Source organism: Gymnogyps californianus, chromosome 11, assembly GCF_018139145.2.
Source record: "Gymnogyps californianus isolate 813 chromosome 11, ASM1813914v2, whole genome shotgun sequence".
Lineage (NCBI taxonomy): Eukaryota > Metazoa > Chordata > Aves > Accipitriformes > Cathartidae > Gymnogyps > Gymnogyps californianus.
The window spans coordinates 3,964,951-3,988,207 of NC_059481.1; the positions used below are offsets into that span (position 1 = coordinate 3,964,951).

The window sequence follows — 23,257 nt, forward strand, 5'->3', positions numbered from 1 at the left end:
GCCAACATTACATATAATTTAATAAAATAGTACAACACTCTCTAGCAATGCTTCCTTGCAAAATTAAGCAAGTAGTCCTGTGAGCAATAAAGCTAAGGAAACACCGGTTCCAATGGATGAGATCTTGTGGTTGGAGTCACTGGAGTCTAAAAAAGTGTTATGTGTATATGCAGGGATGAGTAATAAGGTCTCTCTTCTCCACTTGCCTCCTGTTTTCATGAAACATAAGATCTCATGTCTTTAAAATTACCTCTCCACCAGTTGAAAGGTTACGGAGGGAAGAAAAGCGGAGAAGACTAATTTCCGAGGAACCTCCACTAATATGATTACACAATAATTTATTATAGTGTTATGGCAAAAATTCTTTTATATCTGAGGATCACGTTTTCCTTCCAGAATCTTGTAGTAAAGGTCTCTTCATAATGTGTTGCAAAAACCTTTTGATCACTTGCAGAATGAAATGCCAGCCATTAGCAGGAAATCTCTTTATAGGCCTAAGAAAGAGGTTGCTTATATGTTACTCGGTATATAATTTATTTTCATTAGTAGCCCAAACAAACACTGGGGCAAAGTACAATGAAAGAAGGAGAAATGGCTGTTTAAAGAAAACAAGAGGATTTCTCTGTGCTGCATAGTATTTTGATTTATATTGTTAAATATTAAGCGGGAGGACCAACGGGAAGTCCGTTTGGTAGCACTTCCCATTTTAAAGGAACCTTCAACGTTGTGCGACCCCTTCACAATTTACTGCACTAAAAAAATTATTTTCTTCCTGGCCCTGCATTTTTAAAGAGCAGTAGAGGAGCTCTGATGGTATGACTCAGTTATTTGAAAATGGAAAGCAGAGAAGAAATGGGGGAGAGAACTTACCACAATAGAAATGGTGTCTGTGCCATTGCTTTCTGTTGTGAGTGTTCTGACTAGGAGCTACCAAACTGACCAGACTCCAGGCAGAAAAGGAAAGCAGTGAGTTTACCTGAAGGGTTAAAAATTCCCGTTATGTGTTCAGCAAATTCTGTGTAAGGACATACGTACCTAGAAGGGACTGCCCAGGGAAAGGGAGAGCTTTAGCCAAAGGTGGTTATGGATTTAACATGGGACACCCAACTCTTCTACATTAAAAAACAAAACAAAACAAACCAACCCCCTCAATTATGTTCCTTTGGTATTTAGCATCCTTTCAAATTTAAAGGACATCAAGCTATTTCCAGTAAAAACTGAAAAGACTGTGGATTAGTTTGGATAAGAGTTTTCACTTGTACTATGACCATATTCAAACCCAGGGATATTAATGAAGACATATCTGTAAAAGTTTGGGAAAAAAACTAGAACTAAATTGTGTTATGATTCTCTGGCAATGTTATTTAGATTACCAGGATGCATATGCTCACTGTACCTCTCTCAATTATAATGCCTTTTGTTGACATCTATATACTTAAATGAAGAGATAGAATATTCCTGTATCTCAGATCATACGGAATAATCAAAAGAATCCAGACATAAATTATTTGCTTTTTGTGCTTAAGATTAGTAAAAAAAGTGCTTCTTTCAAGAAAGTACTGCAGTATTTCCTGCACTTTGGGGGAAAACGAGCAAACAAAAAAACCCCAAACGTGCATGCCTGAAGATGTTTAAAAAAAACCAAAACGTTTTTCATTATTGTATGTAACGTTATCTGCTTGTGCTTATCCAAAGTGTGTTCTTGCTTTTCTTGTGATTGTAACCTGTTCAACATAATCTGTATGTAATGCGAGAGATCAGTTTCTTGATAGCAAAGTACCAAATACAAATTTTGTGAAATACTGATAGGCAGGTTGCCACTCAGTTCCATGTTTGGGACTGATACTCCACAAAATCTTTCACCAGGAATTATTTCTGTCGCTAGCTAAGGGCGTGTAAGCAGAACCTGCAGCTGTAGAACCTGAAATAACAAGAAGATATTGTTGTTTTCATCCCCAAATTAAAACTACAACCAATTTCTAACACTTCTAAATGCACCTCTATGTCAGTTTGTGTAACATTTGAATATTCTTTTTCAGTGTACATTAAAAGAGACTGTTTTCAAATTATCCTCTCCATGTAAGTAATGATATTTTGACTACAACTTTTGTACAGAGAAATGATGGGCTACGTAAAAACGTAGCTGAGCATCCACTGGTGGCATTTTTTAACAAGGCTTTGTAATTTGAATCTATGTTGTATGTTCTCCATCACAGAATTTGCTGCTGTTTCAAGCTATTCAGTCATTTTCACCAGTTCTGGAGATTCTAGGAGAGTTCCTGGTTTGAGGGGATTAGTGTTTGCTCTCACTGTTACCATACTGACAACTCAGCTAAGATGAGCTTATTTTAAAAAAGCTGTTTCTAACTCTTATAGCTGTGAAAATTTATCTTGAAAAGGTGACATGACTGCCACTGATTCAGTGATGTGAATCGCTCTGAAACATTTGTTTTGAGAAGTTTGTGCTACCTGCTAATCTCAGTGAGGATCTAGCTGTGAAATGTAATGATGGCAATTTATAAAATGTTTTTTAAAAGCATTTAGAAGCACAAATCCCATTGATTTGGGAATAAAATTTTTGCTCCTAAATTATCAAAGCACTTTGAAAAAAATTCCAGTTAGCTATTTCTCTGCTAATAATTCTAACGTAAGTATCCAGGTAATATAATTTCCAAATAATCCAAACCTATCTTACGCCTTTCCTTTGAAAAAAAAAGTTTCGAGTTTTTCATTGTAGCTATACGTTTTCTGTTTAGAAAAATACCCTACGTTGTTATGAAGTGCTGGTAGGCATAAAATAATCACTACAAGGGTCCTACAATGTTTGAATTCGTATTTGTTTGACCTGAACCTGTGGTACAGGACCAAGGCACACCACCACCACCACCACCAGAAGTGAGCTCAGTTTACCTTGCTGCACACCTTTGAGCCTGTAGTTCAGGAGACACATTCCTAGACAGAACACCCTCACGGCTAACCTGGAGCCCCTCCGAAACAGCCTCTTGTGGAGCCTGTGTCTGGCTGAGAAATGGGCTTAGGAACAGGAAAAATTTCAAGAAACAAACTCAATAATTAGTGTCTAAAGTTTATCTTACCTGCTTTTGTGTGCACAAAATACAAGTGCTGTATTAAGATGGAATGTATTTTAGAGATCCACCACAGATTCATACAGTAAAAAAAATAATCTTCCCCACAATATAATCATGAAAAATAATCAGACAGTGGGGGAAATAATTATTTTCTTAATGTCTGCAGAGTGCTCAGAGATTATAATATAAAAGACCCTATAAAAGACCATTTAAATTTACATGTTTACTATCTTTGTAACGTCTAACTACGCAAACTTCCAGACCTCAAATGTTATTTTCCTGTACCATTCCATTGAGTAAAATAGAAGTAGGCAATGGCAAATGTTTTTTAACTTGTTCTCTCATTTGGCCAGACACTAGGGGCTCAGAAAACTTAGGTCAATACCAAAGTTAGTGTCTTATATGAAAGCTAGTGAACACCACTACAGAGTTACTTCTAGTAGAAAGAAGTTCTCCATTTTTAGAAAGACAAAAACAAACTAAGAGGGGGTAATGACACTGAGTTTTGAGGTAGACTTTTAACTAGAAATTAATTAAGAATTGTATGTAACCACTTGTTTTTTCAAAATTCAGTCTGAGGTTTAAGATATCAGCCTTCTCTGCTGCACGCTGAAAGTCAAAGTTTGGCTGCATCATTTACATATCTTGGTTTACTGTTCCCTGCCAAGGGGCCGTGATTCAGTATGACTCATTCATCTGTTAAAATAAGGCTTGTTCCAATATTAACTTGGGCCAACACAAATCTGACACAGAGAGTAACAAAACCCAAGTTCACTATCTTTGCAGTTTTCTGCAGTTTTTAACTGAAATTGCATTCTGGCAGTACAGTTGTGACAATGTAGCATACTTTGGCTCCTCTTTATCAAATTATTCTTGCTTTCTTATAACTGCACGTTATAGAAACATCCTATAATGAGGGGATTTTTTGATCAGTAATTTTAAAATAAAAATTATAGTAATAGTTTTATGTTTGGTAATTGCTGCTTTGGTTGTACAAGTATGAGGTTATACATCACACCGCTTGCCTATTATTTTTTGTACTTTTGAAACCTACAGTTCACTTAATTGAATGATGCATTAAGAACAAATGTGCAACGGAACAGTATTCATATTCAAAACGGGGAAAAAGAATGTCTTTTACCTTTAGTCAGCAAAACCATCACTCCTCCCTGCAGGTCTTGTGACTTTGAAAGTTTTCTTTTTTTCTTAACAAAACCAAAATCCAGTTGTGGTCACTTAGGCATTATATTGTCTTGCTGGAAACATATTACCATCAGCACTGGAACTGCAGATAATTATCTTTAGAGCAGTCCTCTATCCACATTTGGATAGCAGAGGCTATCCACATTTGCCTCAATTGCTGAATATTCATTTAACTTTGTCCACTTTAAAACCTCATGGTTATTTTTTGAGTGACAGAGGTATAAATTATTGCACTGCAAAACTTTCTATCAATTAACAACAAGCGCTGCCTTTTGGTACGTGCACCTTTTAAGCAAATATATTTTGGTTTTGCTCAGGAGTAGTTGTGGTTGAAGAGCAAATGACAGTGTGGAGGCAAAATGAATTTGGATAGTAAAACACTTTAATCACAATGTTGCAATTTTATCAGTTACACCACTTCCCTGTCACTTAGAAGACAGGAGGTGGTCTGGGAAGGACAGCGTAGCAGTTCCAGCCATACAGTGCGTGGTTCTGGGGCCCCCTGGGCTCATCCCCACTCCCTGCAGTTGGAGAGATTATCCTGGACTCTGGTGCAGGCTCTTGGGGTTCCCCCCCCAGCGTCCTTTCTGTACTATGTTTACCTCTTACGTGTCCTCAGCTACGGGACCGGGCAGCTACGGGACCTCGCTGATGATTAGTCCCTTCAAACCACATCTCATTTCCTGTTTTGCCGTGCCATTGTTGGAGCTCACCATCTGCTTCTCCGGACACTTCTGGACATCTCTGCACTGTTGTTCAGGACACGTGGTTGATCATACTTCATCTACTTCTACTACAGCAAAAAGGTAGTTAAAGCTCATGGGCTTATGCTAGTAGCGATGCTGACTAGCCCTAACTCATGCTAACAGCTACAGAAATCCTGTCTGTGTTACAGAAATGAAACATTTTCTTTGCCTCCTGTTAAACACGTAGCTTATGCAGACAGAAAGGGCCAAACGTGACGTTCCGGTTATGCTGAAAAACCATGTATCCACCTCCCACTGAGAGGCTTCTCTTAAAATTCAAGCATACTCACTTTCCAAATACCTTTCCTTCTAAATGCAGTAACTAAACATTTTCCAAGTCACACCCACACTTATTAGTCTTCTATCGCTAGAAGGCCACTGGGAGTTCACAGCTCATCCTGTCTTCTAGTTAAAAAAAAACCATCATCAACACAGCCATGGGCAAGTGCTGTCTGTGCTCAGCACCCACTGAAACCAACAGTTAACTCTGAGATACGCCTCTACCTTAGCTCGTCAGGCCAAGGTCAGGAAAAGTTTTAACTAGACATGGGTAAACAGTTGCCAACTGTAGTCTTTGTTGGTACATTTAAAGCAAAATATCGTTATTCGTTGTACAACATACAGCGAAGTATTTTCTTTTTACTACACTGAAAATGGGCCAGCTGCCTGATTTGGCATTTAGAAGTGTGGTGAAATGGTGCAAAATTAATCTTATTTTCTTGTCATTCTATTACTAAGTGAAAATAAAAGGGAGGAAAGAATTTAAAAGGGAGCAAATATATTATTAGCTATACTGAGACTATGCTGAATTTACTTATTTGAACTTTGCAATACTGCATTCCAGCTGCAGCAATCAAAACAGGTGGCTGATGTTAAAAGCATGGGAAAAACATGCACACGCACAAGTCTTGTTTAAAGGCTCTATATAAATAGAACATAGCCAGATCTTGCGTGGCCCACAATTTCAAATTAAAAAGAAAAAAAACTTTTTCAAGGAACTTAAAGGTACCAGGTAGTCTTAATTTTTAGCACTCTGGATTTAAAAGTTTATAATAGAGAGCATCATGCTACAAGAGAATCTAAAAGAAAAGGTAACTGGTGCATTTTGATTGTGTAAACTTAAATACACAAAGACTGAAATTGCTGGTACACGCAAACTATCAGATATTATTCTAAACCAGGTATTTAAGACAACTGAAATTCAGTTCAAGATGGTGAAACAAGTTGAGCTTGTAACTGGACAACATCTCTTTAAAGCAGAGCTTCTTCTCTAAGAATAGAAGGCAAGGTATTTTTACGTATTTTCATCTTTATTTAATGAGCGCTTTGTTATTTTTCTCTAAAGATTTTCATTCATCTAGTAAAACCATTCAGTTCTGTAAATAGGACTCAAGTCTGGGCAGGCTGTGCATCTTTCTTGAAATAAAATCCAGGAAACGGTGGATTTTATGCATCGGTATTTCAGTATGCATCAGTAGTTTTTCTAGACTGTTTTACATACATAAATAGAGCACATCAAAGTACTGTTTCTTTCTACGTGTTGGTATTTGGACTCCAACTGCCATTTGTGCAAACCATTCTCATTTTGGAAGAAAGAGGCTTTCTTCAATTGCAGAATTCCATCAAATATCATTTACCTGCAATTCTGATGTGTACAGGGGATTACACAAAATGCAAAGCTTTCTCACAGCTATTATATTAAACTCTATTCCAACTACAAGATTCGATAATATTACCAAAATGATGTTAATGTTTTGGAAGGAGCTTTGACTGCAAGATGTCCACTCTTCCAGACTTCTCAGCTTTCTGGAATGAAACAAACAGCTCAGTGAAGCACTAAAAACATATTTACGCTTGGTTTGCTTTAGTTGAACCAAGATGAATAAGAGTCATAACGGTAGTGTAACCATGAAGAAGGTCATCCTTTATGTCATTACATTCTCTTAATACGAAATTCCCAGTAACTATTCGATCACATCCTATTTCCCCATGTCCAAAAAAGCCAAAGAGGGGAACATTTGGAAAAAACTTCCTAAATGCATCTGCTTCCATATTCCTTTTGGTTTTATAATGCCGGTATCCTCTGCCAACACAGGCAAACATGAAGCCAATGGTGTTACGCTCAGGGATGTTTGCTGCTTTGAGACGCTGCATGGCGGCTTCTGCTGTCCTCTCATCAGCTACATCCTGGTCTAGCAAAACAGTGGCACTCTGGATCTGGGGACCGCTGAAAGCCAGCCCAACCACGCCGCAGGCATCGCCAGGCTGGGCATTGTTACTGAAAGGCAACAGGCACCGAGTTAGAGAACGTTCCAGGGAGACCACTTCCGACCTGAATAAACTCCTGCTGTGGCAGAAGTAGGTTGCCAAGCAGACCAACATCCTAGTGATTCTGAAAGCCACCCATACTTAAAAAGGAAACCAAAGCCTTCAAATTTTAGCAACCTTTTTTTTTTTTTTTAGCAACCTTTCACAAGGAAAAACTTTCACATCCATTACCAGAGATTAAGCGTAAGCCTACCTTTCAAATACATGCCAAATTCAGCAGTTTGTGTATGTCACAGCTCTGTAATTCCAACTAAACTATTAGTTAAACTTGAGACAAGATACTCAGCATTTACATATCAAACCAGGGCAGCAGTCCGTAATGGCTCCAGATTCATGCTGCTTTAAGTCTCCTTGGCTGGCCAGGACACATTGGTTTTAGTAGTTACCTACTTACGCTTTATTAGCAGTAATTTAATGTACGGTCAGCTCTCTTATCTGGAGTAATGGTGCAGCTGGCGTACATCAGATGCAAGAAAAATGTTGGTATTACTACGGAGTCCAGACCTATGCTGGCATCAGAGGAGCCTGTGGCAATGTCCGCGCTGCACACCCCAGCACAGGACGCTCCAGTGAGGATGCACCAGCACTCGCGAGTCAGACAGCACAAAGGGCTCTCCCTGTGCAGCAGAGCAGCTGGAGCAACTGGAGCCCGTATCTGCCCTGCAGGGATCCTGGCGGAGGGAAGGGGTTTAGGCTAGATGAGATCTCACTCCTATGCGTGCCATGTCCTTCAGCAGCGGCAGCATATTAGGTGTGCTCCTGAGGCACAGTCCTGTTTGCGTGTTCAGCTACTGCTCTGTAATGTGAACCAAACCGAGGCTGATATAGAAACAAAACGTTCACATAAATGGTCTCTGTCACAACGAGCGATAATTTATCTGCAAGCCAGAGAGTACACACAGACTGCAATAAACACACATAGGGTATCTGAAGCGGGAAATCTCCTTTGCGGTGGGTTTCTCCTAGCTGGGTTTCCAGAATCGAATTTGTGACAGAGTCATACAAAGCTTTCAGCTTTTCTGGCTAGATCACAGTGTAGCAGTTGGACTTTATTCTCTTAAAAAAAAATTATCATTTTACTACTGTTAATGGACATTTCTAATATGACATAACTAAAAGGCTATGGTTTCTGCAGTGTTTCTCCCATTTTAAATCTTCTTCACAATTTACCTTGAAAAAGATACCTACTTCTCAGAGGTCAGTGATGTAAAGCTCTCCACTTGTCCCCCAGCCAGGATGATACTCTTCTCATTCAAAGGATTGACTATTTGATGAAGAAATCGAGTAGCTCCAGACTTCCAGGAGTTGTAGCCAAACAGAAGAACCACCCGGAGATCTGGGTTATTCTTCAGACCTACAAAGAAAAATACAAATACCAATCCTCTTATTTTTAAATCCTGACCCCTGAAGTCCAACCATCCTAGCCTCTCCTCAAATAATACATCACACCTTTAGTAATGCCTTTCCATTGCTGCACCTGGGAAAACAAGACACAAGTTGCCCAGGCATTCAGGAGCTGGGCTGCGTTCCCCACAAAAGTGAGAATTTCTGAGAAGAACCTAGCAAGGAAAAGAAGACTGCATCTGCTTCCTCCAGCTTTCAACTTCTTTAGCAGAGCATTTGAGTTGTACCACAGCCTCTGAAGGCACAGCTCTTCAGTTTTACTTGGCAGCCTTAATCGTCCTTTTACAGTAAGAACTGAGCGTATAGGCTATTCAACAAGAACCACAACGCAGTAAATAGCTTTACCTGAAAATTAAATACATTACATGCATCAGCCCGTTGCTTATCCGAAAGCAGAAACTGCCAGGTTCCTAGAAGACTCAAGAAACCCTCATTATATTACTCTGCACAGATGATCTACCCCGCTGAGGACACAACGTGAGGAATGTAAACTGTATTTATTGAAATATGCTGTCTTCTGTTCTACCTTTCCTTGCTACAACACCTGACTTAGAATCTAAATGCAAAGGTATTTTGGAGAAGAAGAGAAGCAGCTCCTCCCCCCTCCTTTCTAAACTGTAGTGATGGGAATCATTCCCAATGGCACAAACTCATTTATCATTATTTTTAACCAATTAGAGGTTGCTCAAAACCTAACGGCTCCCTCTGAACGGCTCCGCTTGCAACCTAACTGAGGTAATCTGAGATCAATACTCAGGATAACTTAATCTTGATGCTCCGGAGAATGGGAAGAACAAAGATGCATAATTACCAGCTGCAGCCCTAGAGAGCCACAGCGTGCTCTATGAATGCAGTTAGCACAGAAGCTGTTGCTTCCACGCTGGCGCCTAAAAGAGCAATACAACACTTCACAAAAGCCCAAATAAAGGGGAGAACAAGGACATACCTGCTTCAGCAAATTTACTTTCATCAAAGACCCTGTTCTTCAAGTCTTTTGAAAAATGGAAGGTATGAATTTTCACCCCATCGATTTTGGGAAACAACAGAGCAAACCCAGCTTCGCCCTCTTCAATTTCTTGAGGCTGATTGCTGCTTGAACCCATAGGGGTAACTACAAAGATACAAACCCAGACATCTTGCGTTCAATGATTCTAATATTTTCGTCTACACTGTAACACAGATTAAAAGAGGCAGAACAGCTTAGACGATGTAAACATGATAGTTCATTTCCATAACAACATATCTAATTGACAACTGGTATGATTTTTTGTTGATCTTTTGGTGAGATGAAGTGTGTAGGAGTCCTGCTGGCTATAGATCATGCTGAAGTCGCTTTGGACAAGGAGACATGGATATATTTGGACATTTTCCCCCAGCCACACCAAATATAAATCAGTTGGAAAACAAGCACTGTGCAATACTGTGCAATGTCTCAAGCCTTCCTGCCAGCTTCTGCAGGTACGCAAACATACTCAGATTTTTAAGGACCACAAGTGAAACAGGGAAAGGTGTTATACGAGTGTGTGATGACAGTATAAAGCAAACTGACGCAAATATTGGGAGTGTATTATTGAATTACACTGGTGACAACAATCAAATACCCCACTTATGCTGTGGGAAGAGAATTTAAGGCGAGAAACTAGGAAAAAAAACTTTCTAATGATAAAAAAAGTGAAACACTAGAGAAAGACTGCCAAGGGAGGCTGTGAATTTTCCATAGTTATTGCATATGCCCCCTGCTAGACCATAACAAACAGGTACATACCAAGCATATCCTATACCATTAGCCACAATGTCACTCTGAAAAATATAGATAAATCCAAGAAATAGTCAATAACTACATTAAGGTGCCTGGAAAGACTGCAATAAGCTGCCTGCTCAATTATATCAACTCTTTTAATTATAACTGCATCACACAAAGTAAGAATTTAAGCTCCACGTGACTTAGCAGCGACATTGTGAACTCCTTAAAATTTAAGCTAGCGCTGAACAAGGTGGGGGAATATGGTAATCACTGTGAGAACTCTCCCATCAGTCTGCAGGACTATGCTTTCAAAAACATATGAAACTGTGATAAACAGGAACCGGAACAGCTGTGCGACACGCTGGACACCTTCAAGCTGATCTCTCACAAAATCACACGTTTTCCTCCTACCTACAATCCCCGGGGTGACCAGTCCAAGAACCTGACATCGCTTTGGCAACAATTTTTCGAGCGCAATTGCTGTTTCTTTACTGTTTCTTTTCCTAGCTGTTAAAAAAAGAAGGGAAAAAAAAAAGCAGAGAGAAGTAAAAATTAGTTGTTCTGAACGGTACTGGGACAAACCCTGCAGTCAGTCCCGTCCTGTTTAACCAATGCTGCCCATCAGTGGCTGCCCTGTTAACAACATGGCAAATCTGTACGCATCAGTATGAGCACGGGACTACTGGCATGCAAACAGAATCAACATCCTCCAGAGAACAGGAAAGGAACTCGTCTACGTAAAATAACATACATCTACGAGCTGCGTTTCATACCACAAACGTAAAACTATGCGGTGGCGTTTTTTGCAAAAGATTTACTTTCCCTTGAAATTCAAATTCCGAGAATTCCCTTTCAGCTGACTTTCCTCCACTACACGCTGTACTTACGTCCCACGCACTTCTTGAAGCGGGAGCGCGTTAGTTCAAGGTTTACCTTTCTTTTGCTCGTGACACTCCTCGTGCCCGCTGAATGTTTCTGCGTCAGCTATATAGAGCACGGTTTGCGGCAGCACGTGCACCTTCTGCAAAAAGACGGGAGAAGGACCGTGCTGCCGAGCCCCGTTCCACACGGCGGAGCGAGCCTGAAGCGGAGCGGGAGGAGAAACCGCGGAAAACCGTCCCCCGCTCCGCTGGCGCGAGCCCCCCCCCCCCGAAGCGCGAAGGCCCCGACCCCCCGCCCGTCTCGCGAGGGACCGTCCCTCACGCCAGCGCCGCCGGGGCGCGAGGCCCCGCGCGCACCCACCTCCAGCTCGCGGGCCAGCGCGCGCACCAGCGCGTGGCTCTCGGCGGGCCCCGGCTCCAGCGCCGACACCCAGGCGACGCGCTGCCGCGCCCGCAGGATCCGCCGGGCGCACTCCCTCCACAGCCGGCACACGCTGCAACACACGGCGGACACACCGCGTCGGCGGGGGCGCCCCGGGGCCGCCCCGCCCCGGCCCCCGGCCCCGCCGCCGCCGCTACCTCGGAACCGGAGCCAACCGCCACGGCGGCGCCCACCCCCGCGGCCCCGCCCCTTACCAGGCGGCGCGCAGCAGCGCCTTGGTGGGCAGGAAGCCGAGGACACGCTCCACCACCTCGGCCAGGTTGCCGAGGACGAAGCCGCCCTTGGCTGCGGCCTCCATGGCGCCGCCGCCGCCGCGCCGCCCCGCGCGGCCTCCCCCTTCCCCGCCGCGGCAACGGCGCTCTGCGTCACCGCGCGCCGACGCTACCGGGACGGACTTCCGGTCACGCGGGTGCGGGGACACCAAGAGCAGCCACACTTCCGCCGCCTGGCGGCCGGGAGGACGCGCCCCGCTCTCGCGTTCCCCTCCCGCCTCACCCCCCCCCCGCCCCGCCGCGCCCCCAGCACGGACACAGCGCACTTCTTAAAATGGTTTTTATTCATAAACTTGATGCAAGTTTACAAATTACTGTACATTGCCAAGTAACTCTGCAATGAGAAATGGGACCCAAACCGAAGCATGCGCCGAAGGTGCGGGGTGGGCCTGCGCCGCGCCGCGGGCGGGGGCGGGCGGGCGGGCGGCGGCGCGGCGCTCGCAGGCTGCGGCCGCGGAGAGCCGCCTTCACCCGCGCCGCGCCCGGCTGCCAGGGCTGGTACAAAGACTGGTACAACCACGCAAGCAGAAAGGCTGGGAAGTCACCCACCGTACATCTGAAACAATACGTATTGGAAGTAGTGCCAAACCTCTCCAATCGTTTCTTTCGAGCTAAAAACTGGATCTAGAAGCAAACGCGCAAGGACCCGTGGGTGCCTGATAGAGAAAAGAGCACAAATTTGATAGTCAACTAAAAAAACGTAACAAAAACATGCTTCTGCGCTTCTAAAAAGTGCTTAGTCCACGGTACGCACCCTTAGCTCAGCCCCAGAGGGGTGCAAAGGCCTAATGACTAGTACTACAACCAAAATAGAATCCATGTAGGTAAGGCAATAAAATATAGTGTAATTACACAGACCCAGATTCATTTCCTAATAAAGAAAGAACAGTTCCCATTAGTCTTTCAACAACAAAACCACCGTCAATGACCATGGCAACATTTCTTAAACCTCTGAATCAGATGACATGTTTTTGTACTTTATTGTAGCTTTTATATAAAAATTGTTCATTCACGGACTTTCATCTCTATTTGTGCCAATCACTTTATAAGTTCATTAGTTTACAAATGATTGCAACAACCCGTTAATAAAATGGAACACCTAAAAAGGTTTTTAGTATTTTAAATAACTTCAAGCTTCATACTGCGGCTCTTCTTGTTAAGGAGGTTGAGCCAACAAGTAGCAGGAACAGCCCAGCAAGTTCTGATGCCCCAGTGGAAGTGACTAGTTACAAGGTTTTATTGGCACAGCCTTGCTCTGCTTAAAAAAAAAAAAAAAAAAAACCAACAAAAAAAAACAAAAAAAGAAAACAAAACACAAAAAAACCAAACCAAAACAAAAAATTAACATAATCTAAACAAAGAGCATCTTTTCCAAGAAATAGTTCATATTCTCATACAGCCATGAAAAATGTTTAATGACTTAACATACATGTGTTTTTCCTATATCATTAATTTGGAAATACTACAAATGCTGTCATTTTTGACCAGAAAAACTACTGTGATTTGCAAGACCTGACATTTCCTAAAACAGTATTAAACAATGTATTAAACTTCTTGGCTTTAAATGAAACGATACAATGCAAGTCTCTGCAGTCTGCATTTTGCAAAAGGTAAGAAATACACAAAAGTGTGTGAACAACTCACTCCTATTGAATGATCTCCAGTAACTCGATAGCCTGCTGTAGGGAGCTTATGCGTTCAAATAAAAAAAGGGAGAAGGGAGGGCGTGGCCCAAATATGCTTAATCCATAAGAACAAATACGGTAAAGGCCCAAACTGCTCAGTCCAGATACCTAAGAAGAGCGGAATGGTAAGGCTGTAACTTATACTTTACGTGTCAGTTGACAGATTATCCACTAACTTATCTAATAGCTAAAGTCTTCAGTACAGCTGTTATAGGGGCACTCATAGCTTGAGTCTGTGTGTTGGAAAACATAAAAAAGAGCTTGTTTTGTTGACATTGGTCCAGGTATACAACAGTCCTCAATGTTAGCCATCTTCTTTCGGAGGAGTGTACCAGCCTATGGAGAACAGAGAAATGCGTCAGGTACCGACACCGCTACGTCAAGACGATCTTACCATCTTACTCTCAATTTGTGGGAGATGGAAGCCTCATCTGGCTCCTTCCTTCCCTCTTAAAGCAGGCCAGCTCAGCGAGACCCCGTGCCCTAAACGCTAGTGGTCTGCAGTGGGAGATAAAGCGTGTGGCATATTCCAGAATCAGACCCAGTATTGGGGCGTGAAAATGAAATACTTGCAAGTTTGGGGGTTTTTGTGGCAGCAGCTATCCTGAGTTGGACAAGCTGGACATCAACAGAGGAAGCTGTTGAAGGAGGAACATTGCTGTAACAAAACCAAATGGAATAGATGTAAAACCCCCAACTCTTCAAGCCACTTAATGCACAGACGTACACTGGGATACTTATATGTAAATCCCCATCTTGCGTACTGAAGAGTTAGGCACGCGCAAGCATTTGAACGGTTTATCCTACTTCTGCAAATCTTGCTGTAGGAATAGGCTCAGAAATGTCAGTTGAATAACCTGTCTCCTGATAGGATTTGGCATGTTTAGCGGTTGAATCATACCTAATCGAGTGTGCATAGTTTTTTCTAGCCACCTCCAGATCTCCAATCTTAATTCTCCCAGCCACTACTGTAAAAATTCCCCTAACTTTTGGTACAGTGAATACAGGGCCTATTTATGTTGTCCCGGAGAACAGGTAGCAGCTGTAAGTTAAAGACACCTTTCGCAGCAGCGATAAATGCTGTGAATGCTTTGGGTACAGCTCCTGACGCAGCAGTAATCACTGTAGTCAAGGCTAGCACATAGCTAGAAGTAAACAGACAGCCATGCTGGCTTTTGTAGCAAACTAAAAAAGCAAAAGACTCAGTTAATGGCAAGATCAAAATATCATAAAATTGGAAAGCATTTTGAAGTCGTCATCTTTGATCTTCCTCCCAATAGTAGAGAAGGCATTATGTTCAATTTTAGAGGGAGGGAAACTGAGGTGCTCACTACAGTCAGGCTGAAATACGCTCTCATGTTCACAGCAACATGAATTCCCAGAGGACACTGTTTCCGACCTGGATCAAGGAACATCACGGAAGTGGTAACTGGGACTAACTCCTCCATCCTTTACATAAGCCACTTAAGCCTTTTAAAGCCTCAGGTCATTTGTTGTCTTCTCATACTGGCAACAATGAATTCAATTATACCTGAAGCACCTGAATACTTGGTTTATGCAGCTGAGAGACCATTAACTGGCTTTAAATAGGGTAACAAAATAAATAAATGTGTCTCCCATTTCTATGGCACAGTTTTCCAGCCAGCACATTTCACTTGGACTTTTTGTATTTTTTAGTCTCCGGTCTTTCTTTCCACTTTCTCTCTTCCTTAATGAGTACTACTGCTAAGGTCTTGCCACATTGAAACAAAGCCTTTCAGGGAAAGAGGCAAACTTCCAGCAGGTACTTCACAAACAAATAAGACACTTTAAAAGCTACAGTAACAATAAAGTTCCTAGATCAACTGGCCGAAATGAAATTGAACTACCTTTCAAAAGACAGTAGGAACACATGGAACATTCATGTAAGCTGGGAAAGTTGCAATGATTGTTAGTCAAGTTACTTCAAGCACTATTGTCTTCCTAGTGCAAGATGAGAAAAAGGAAACACCATTCATGGTCTTCCCAAGCCAACATAAGACACTCTGGCACTTCAAGTTTTACTGCGGCCAAATACCAATTCCCAGGTTGCTGTGCAGACAAGAGCAAAGTCTCAAGAATATACGTACCATTTTTCTCATGTATTTGTACTAGTGACTTATAGGACTGCTGTGCTCTTGCTAGATTATATTGATTCTGAAAGGAGAAAAAAACGAACATAAAAAACCTGCATCTAGACATGCGAGACATAAAAACAGTTTTACGAAGAAACGCAACAGTGGCCTTACAAATAAACACCATGCACAATGTTACAACATTCCTGGCTTTAAAGTACAAGATTTTCAAGACAAATACCCTTATTTTCTCATTTCTCCTCTGTCGTAACGACAGTAATTTGTATACCCCTGCTGCTGGAAAGGCGCCTCTATCAGAAGGTTCAGAACCTGAGGTAAGTCAGAAGTGTGTGCAACCGGAACGGCAGGCTTCAGGCAATCCCCACCGTAACTCGGTCTTGCTCAGCTGACCAGTTACCGGGTCAGACAGAATTGTGATCATAAACTTTTACATCTTACCTAGTTCACTATCCTTGAATCAGTACTTAAAAACTGGCATCCAAGTGACAATTTCATTGACTTAAATATTTGAACATCCTTTGAAAACAGCATTTGGTACTTCAAAGTCTTTTAAGTTATGGTCCATTACCAGCAAGCACACTTGAACTGAATTATGATTTCGATTAATGCTGAATGGCTAGCTCAGAGGTATTTGCATGGTATTATTTTTCACCCTCTCATGAAACTTTGCAGGTGTTTAGTCCAGCAAAAGGAGGAGAACTTCTTAACATCAGTGTATGCAATCCTGGCAGTCAGGCCGTCATCTACAGCCCTTCTCAGAGCCAGAATTTCCAAATCCTCCCAATTCTGAATCCTCCTTCCCTCCCCTCCTTGCCAATACGGGGATAGTACAAGTCTAACTCCTTACACACCCTGCCCATCCCAAGGTTTTATCCTCCTCATACGTTCATCATTTCGTAACAAACTTATAGTTAACTGCCAATAAAATACTCGTAAATGCACCAGACATCAAGATAAATCAAAAATGCAAATATATTTGCAATGACAATTCTGTCATTAAGCATCTTCTATGCAAGTCAGCAAAGAAATGGAAGCCTAACAGTAATTTGTGTAATTGATATACACAGCGCATTTACCTTATTGGCTCCAAACTGTACTCTGGCTTTTCCTTTGACTAAAGTGGCATTGATCTGCATGATGACTGATTCTATTGAATAGGCACTGCTCCAGCCCTGGAGGAGGAAGGAAATATTTCTATATAACATGTACTTGCTTCTTGTGCTCACCTTGCAAATCTATTTTGGAATGTGTGCTTTGGGATTTTTTTTTTTCCCCCTCTGCACTCCAGCTTTAGTTTTAACTACTTGTTTTCAGTTAACAACTTTTATTTTCCAGAGAAAACCCGGAAAGTGATATACAGTATTAGTACTAAGAACTTGTAGGAAAAATGAAAAGGCTGAATCACACATTTCCAAAATACAGCAAGACAGAAACAAGAAGAGCTCCATTATTACAGCATTTACACATCTTCAGCAACATCACAACAGAAATTACAACTTCTCGTTGTAAGAAGCAGAAAAGACTGCTATCTAATGAAGCCATTGAGTGAGCTATGACAATTTTGCTCTCATGAAAATTACTGCTTGTCTCCGGCATTGCTTTACCTTCCAGGGTTCACACAAGTTTCTGCCAGAGCCTGCAAATAGTTACTTCATTCATTTACTTATTTTAAAGAGAAAACCAATCACTCTGTCTACACAAGAGTCACCTATGCCTAGAATCTTCTGCATTCCTCACTTCTCCAGAGCTGACTTCGTGCAGTAGCAGAGGCTTCTGGAAAAGAAAACAACGTGTCTTGTTCCTCACAACTCACTCTTTACACTGGCTTCCTCCCAGAAATTCTGAGAATTCAAAGTTGATGTGCTCTCACTTCTTGCCTCTTCCTCAGACCTCTTGTAAGCCATCCAAGGCAGAAAAGAAGATCTCCCACAAGATCAGCAAGGCAAATCTTGTGGCACTGAGGTTTATTCCACCATGTTCCCTTTGGAGCATGTAACTTATTCCACTCAGGAATTCTTCAACTCAGGGGAAACACCTATTTTCCTTATTTTAAAGCATGCTTTGTTATTATCCAGATAACAGAGCCTGTGTTCACCTGTTTAGTAAGAAGTTCCATGCATAATGCACCTCCACCTAGGACATACCTAGAAACAAATGTGAAAGAAAATATATTTGACATCAGCAGTTAGTAAAAAGATGAAACTGTTCACAGCACTTTAAGCTCTTGCAGGCTCGTTTGTTAAATTTTTTGTTCACATAAAGCTGCCCTTTAACCAGTAATATATTGTAACTAGTTAGCGATATTATACTTATGCAAAGAAGATTAGCATTGAGATTAAAAAAAAAAAATCAGTGACTGAGCTAGTCTGCACAACTGCTTACACAACTGTACACAGACCATGAAAAAAGGAAGGTTGCTTTTTATGGCTACACTATGTATACCTAGTACTGACGTGTAGTTGTAAAAAACCCAAACAAATTCACTTCTGTAAAGAAATTTAACACAATTCCAAACAATGTAGGTGCACCTATAAATCTAAGATGTAGACAAATGAGATAAAACAGATCTTCATTTGCTCTTTTCCTGAAAACCACTTTCTAATTTCAGCAACACTTCATCATGCATTGTGCTGACTGGGACTCAGCAGTCAGAACGCCTCGTCATCACAAAACCTGGACCGAGGGAGCAGAATCTATCACTCCAAAGATATAGTCTCCCCTATGATCAAGACACTGAAACAGCGTAGATATGTACGACATTCATAGGGAAACCATCACTGAAAACCTTCTGGGCCATTCCTTCTTTCATTCTACAAAGAAGTCAAGTACAACTAAACCAGAATCCAAATGAGTTTTCTGGTGTCTGGCACTGCTTGTTTACTTTTTTGGTAGCAGCAACCCTCATGAACACTATTTAACTGCACTAACCTTTTCTTGAATGCAAAAGAGACACACAGCAATTGAAATCAAATCAGAATCAGCACCAGTTATCACAGACTGCATTTTCAAATGGACAGGTATAATTTCCTGTCAGCAGGAGATGCATAAAAGCCTTGGAAGGTGAATTTAATCTTCTCTCCATGGATATATACAAGTTTCTGTGCCACAGACAGCACTTCAAACACGTTTTAGATGACTCTTGGGGCATGGTGTCGATTAAATTTAGTATTTTTGGATTAGCATTTGAGGAGTTTTTAGACAAAAACGTTACGGCAGTGTTACCAGCAAGAGAGAGTCAGTTAAGACTGTACAGCAACTTTAAGACAACACAGGGATCAAGACCCCTTCAAAGCACCAACTCAAACCACCCTACAACAGGAGAAGTAACAGCAATGTTAACCATCCACAAAGGGGTCAGTTCTTAAACATTATGGCAGACACAGAGCCTTTCAAAGCTAGACACAAACTAAGCAATTCAAAGAGGAATTGCACCCGGCTGTTTGCCTACTATTAGTTCATCAAGCTTGAGAAGCAAGTCTCCATATCACACTTTGAGCTCTTCACCAAACTCAAGGTCTACAGCAGCTCATGTATATATATTTAGGGGAAACTTCTTGAAGTCTACATGGTAGTCTCAAAATGTTCCCTGCAAACCCAATCAACCAATCTCAAGTTGTAACATTTTTACCACAAAGCAAAATTTCTGTAAGGCAACTCAAACCTACCCTCCTGTGAGCACAGGAGATACCACTCGCACAAAGGGAGGATCAAAAGGGAAGTTATCCTGAAAAGCATAACAAAAAACAGGTTAAGAAATATACTGTGACACTGTTTTCCTAACCAGGAAGTATTTCAATAGCCTTATTTGGCAAATCAGATTTAAAGCAGTAAAATTTTTCAGTTCTGTAAAAACCACTTTTCCACAGTACTGGCTAAAAAGCAATTTTTGGGAAGCTTCAGTGCCAAACTTAAAGCTGCAATTTTTTTTTTTTTTTTTTTTTTTAATGCTACAGCTCCATCTTTACGCAAGTAACAGCTGAGGGTCATTTCAGTCACTTTCTACAGTAAGCTACAAATTTAACCCCAGCGTTTCTTCCCATAGACACATACCTTAAAAGAGAAGTTGAGTAAAATGTATTCTACACCTTCTTTTTCTTTTAAGACCTGAAGATCACTATGCAGTGGGCTATCAGGATCAACCCTATAAAAGAAGCAGGGGGGAGATCCTAGATGAAATTAATATTTTCACTACCTGTAAATAGTAATTACTCTCTTTAAGAGCTCCTTTATTTATTTGTAGTTTACAAACTGTAATTTAAGGTGAACTGTAGAAAACACTTGCTCCCTTTACAAATTAAACACTTTGCCATGAGATCAGCATGAAAGCTTGCTGCAATGCACTACATTCCCAATGCTATCAAGTGTTATTTGAACATAGTTAGCACAAAATAACCTGTTTATTTGAGAACAGCGATTTTAATTCTCTTCAGTTCACCAGAAATGTACGTTCCAAGGGGGGGGGGGGAAATGTTAACAGGAAGACTGTAGTGATCTAGTTTTCAGTACACAGTTAGTGAATCCTTTATGAAATATGTGATCGTAGTTCTGTATCAGCTGTTAAAAGTAATCTGCATCAGCAGAAGTACTAAAGCCAGCAGCTTCTGCTCAGCAGAATTTCAACAACTGTTGCAAAACGCTGGTGGTGAGCAGCGTAGCCATTAATTCAGACACTACTGGGTTAATCCCACCCAGGCTCTGACACCCCAGCAGCTTTTAAAAGAGACTAGTCAAAAAACGCCTGCAGCAAGCCAAAAGCACATGTTAAAAGGATTGATGGGCTATTAAATCCAATCCTCTGCTACAGGTGAAACCACAAATTTATTAGATCCCTTTTCAGAATTACTTGGGCAGTTTGTCCCCATCCTACCAATGGGAAACTGCTTCAGAAGAAAATCTCCCAATGCTTAGAAAACTATCATTTCCAGTCATAGCTCGTTCTAGGCCAGTTCAGAGTCACTTATTCCAGTAACAATACTGTTCCTTAGTCAAACAGCCTCTTTTCTCTCTGATGTTTACCCCCTCAACTAGTCTGCATACAGTTCATTTGTTTTCAGACACTTTTTGCTGGGATAAACAAACACAATACTTCTTATCTTCTCTTAGTCATTCTGGAAGGCATTTACTGCATGCACTCCATTTTCTCTTTCTTGAAGGCAGAAAATCAGACCTGTTCACAGCACTTGAAAAGAGGTTTCAAATCACTGCACAGTGGTTTGAGCACTTTGTTATAGAAGTGCTCGATAGACAAGGCCTCCTGTAATATGGCACAGATTTTTCCGACATACGTCATTCCTGCAGTTTTCAGCTTCAAAACGTTCACATGCCTATGATTACACTAAGAAGGAAACAAAACTGTGTTTCAGCAGCTGGTGACATAGTCGTAAAAGTCTTACCACTAGGACAGGGCAACAATTCCTACGGGCAGGTCAACTACTGCGCTGAAACAGCTTGTGTCCTTATACCTATTCACCATGACATATCTGAACTGATAGAAGTTCTCTCATCCATTGCCACCTTTGGCAGCCACCCAGCCTAGTTTGGATAGGCTTTTCCTTCCTACAGGTTATCTTGTAGGATGATGGCAGATGATCGCATTACCAGGAATAATTTCAATATAATACCGCTAGAATTAAAGTTATTGGAACTATGGACGCAACAAGATGAGTTGTCATCTAGTACATACAGTGACAAGCAGTACATAAGAGAAGACAGTCATAATTATGTTATACCTAAAAGTTCCAGTCCTATGTGTCTGCTCAACTGTAGAAATAAAGAACTAACAACACTAAGACAGTTCTGTTCCTTCTTACATCTTGCATGAAACTAGAAGTTGCATTTTCTTGAAATTAAAAACAAACAAAACCCAAATAAAACCATCCAGACAAAAACTACAGACAAAAAAATTCATCATTTAAGGTTTCATATTTTGGAGTAGTTTTGGAAAGAGATCCGAGCAGTAATGAAAGTTACGGTAATACACACTGTGTTGGCGGTGTAAAGAGGGTTTGGTTTTTTGCCAGCTCAATTACTACAGTTCAATCTTTGTATGCATTTCTGTATACCAGAATTGTAGCCACCACACAGTATTTTATATGCTCCAGCTAGAGATTCTCGTTTATCAAAAATAAGAATCTCTGCAGCAATAATAAAACAGATTCTTCAGAACATGAAAACACTTTAATAACTTACTTCAGAAGCTTAACGTGCCATTCATACAAGCTGTCATTTACCAGTTCCACTGAATATATCCCTGTAGAAATATTAGATAGAATTAATTATGCACTAAAAGTTTAACAAGGTAAAATTCAGCAAAAACATTCTTTGCTTTTAAGTACAAATACTGTCAGTAGATGTAAGCAATAGATAAGATACTGAGATACTGATACTCAGGCACATCCTTCCTCCAACAGCAGAAGCACTTCTGAGCAACTACAACGAAAAAAAGTTCTTTCACTTCTATAAAAAAAAAATTCTACATGAATCAAAATGTTTTCCTGACACCTAACCATTTCCCCCCCCCCTAGTTCCCCTTCAAACCTTCCACAGCTACAACTCCAGCTTGCTTAGCACTCAGTATATTTTACACCCAGTACATGACCAACGCGCTTTTAAAACACTTAACACACAGTCTGAGTATGCAGCATTATATTTCACAGGTTCTCGTCCGTATTGGCAGACCAGGACAGGACACTGGACGGTGTATGGAGTAGAAACCCCAAAAAAGAAGATACTGCATTGGATGAAACACATTCCCAACAGCTGACCAAAGCAGCCAGAAAGATGCATCAAAAGAATACCCATCTCTGGAAGCCAGCTGGTGATTTTCAGCAGTCTATTTGTTTTAAGCATGTTAAACAAGAGTTATGCATTTCACTCGAAGGGAAGGATGAAAGGTTATCTGCCATTTTCTTGTATATTCAAGCTTCCTCTGTGCAGAAGTTCACAAGCAGCCCAGGAAAAGGCAATAAATCTTTAACCATCAGACAAGATTTAGAAAATGGTACCAGTGATGTTCAAAAGTCTAATCTCTTCCCCCACAGACTATTCATGCATAAACGACACTAAACAACTATGATTAAACTTGTTACCTGGGCTAATATTTAACAGCATATCTGTTGCTGACGTAATTATTTGGAAGACATATGCAAATCGGGAATCTGCCTAGGATTTCTGAAGGCTATACAACCAATAGACTGCAGTCACCACATTCTCTCCAAGGAATGACGGTATTCATTTCTGAGTTTTATTATTCTAGAACACATTATCTTGCAGTTGAAACTTCTAAGCATTAGCACTTGGAGTACGGATGACATTTCAAGCTGTCCAGACACATTTATTTCTAAAGCATT

At 41.1% G+C, this 23,257-nt stretch overlaps 2 protein-coding genes across 4 annotated transcripts in view; both read right to left on the minus strand.

Annotated features, from left to right (window-relative positions):
* Positions 1 to 4,667: 4,667 nt before the first annotated feature.
* FBXO22 (F-box protein 22) lies at positions 4,668 to 12,135 on the minus strand. Its single transcript, XM_050903472.1, has 7 exons — positions 12,032 to 12,135; positions 11,757 to 11,889; positions 11,448 to 11,535; positions 10,926 to 11,021; positions 9,717 to 9,881; positions 8,555 to 8,720; positions 4,668 to 7,316 (listed from the first exon to the last, which is right to left on the minus strand). Exons 1-7 carry the CDS (start codon positions 12,133 to 12,135, stop codon positions 6,887 to 6,889), a joined length of 1,182 nt encoding a protein of 393 aa, XP_050759429.1. The 3' UTR covers positions 4,668 to 6,886.
* A 1,368-nt stretch (positions 12,136 to 13,503) lies between these two features.
* UBE2Q2 (ubiquitin conjugating enzyme E2 Q2) overlaps positions 13,504 to 23,257 on the minus strand; it is a 50,806-nt gene continuing 41,052 nt past the window's right edge. For 2 of the 3 annotated variants that reach the window (XM_050902985.1, XM_050902983.1), the window contains 7 exons: positions 22,098 to 22,158; positions 19,959 to 20,049; positions 19,574 to 19,632; positions 18,004 to 18,052; positions 16,985 to 17,080; positions 15,903 to 15,969; positions 13,504 to 14,130 (listed from right to left, as the gene is read on the minus strand). In XM_050902985.1, the coding sequence (XP_050758942.1) occupies positions 14,099 to 14,130; positions 15,903 to 15,969; positions 16,985 to 17,080; positions 18,004 to 18,052; positions 19,574 to 19,632; positions 19,959 to 20,049; positions 22,098 to 22,158 (455 nt within the window). In that variant the 3' untranslated portion in view covers positions 13,504 to 14,098. The remainder of the gene's footprint in view (positions 14,131 to 15,902; positions 15,970 to 16,984; positions 17,081 to 18,003; positions 18,053 to 19,573; positions 19,633 to 19,958; positions 20,050 to 22,097; positions 22,159 to 23,257) is intronic. The other variant, XM_050902984.1, reaches the window with a different exon arrangement.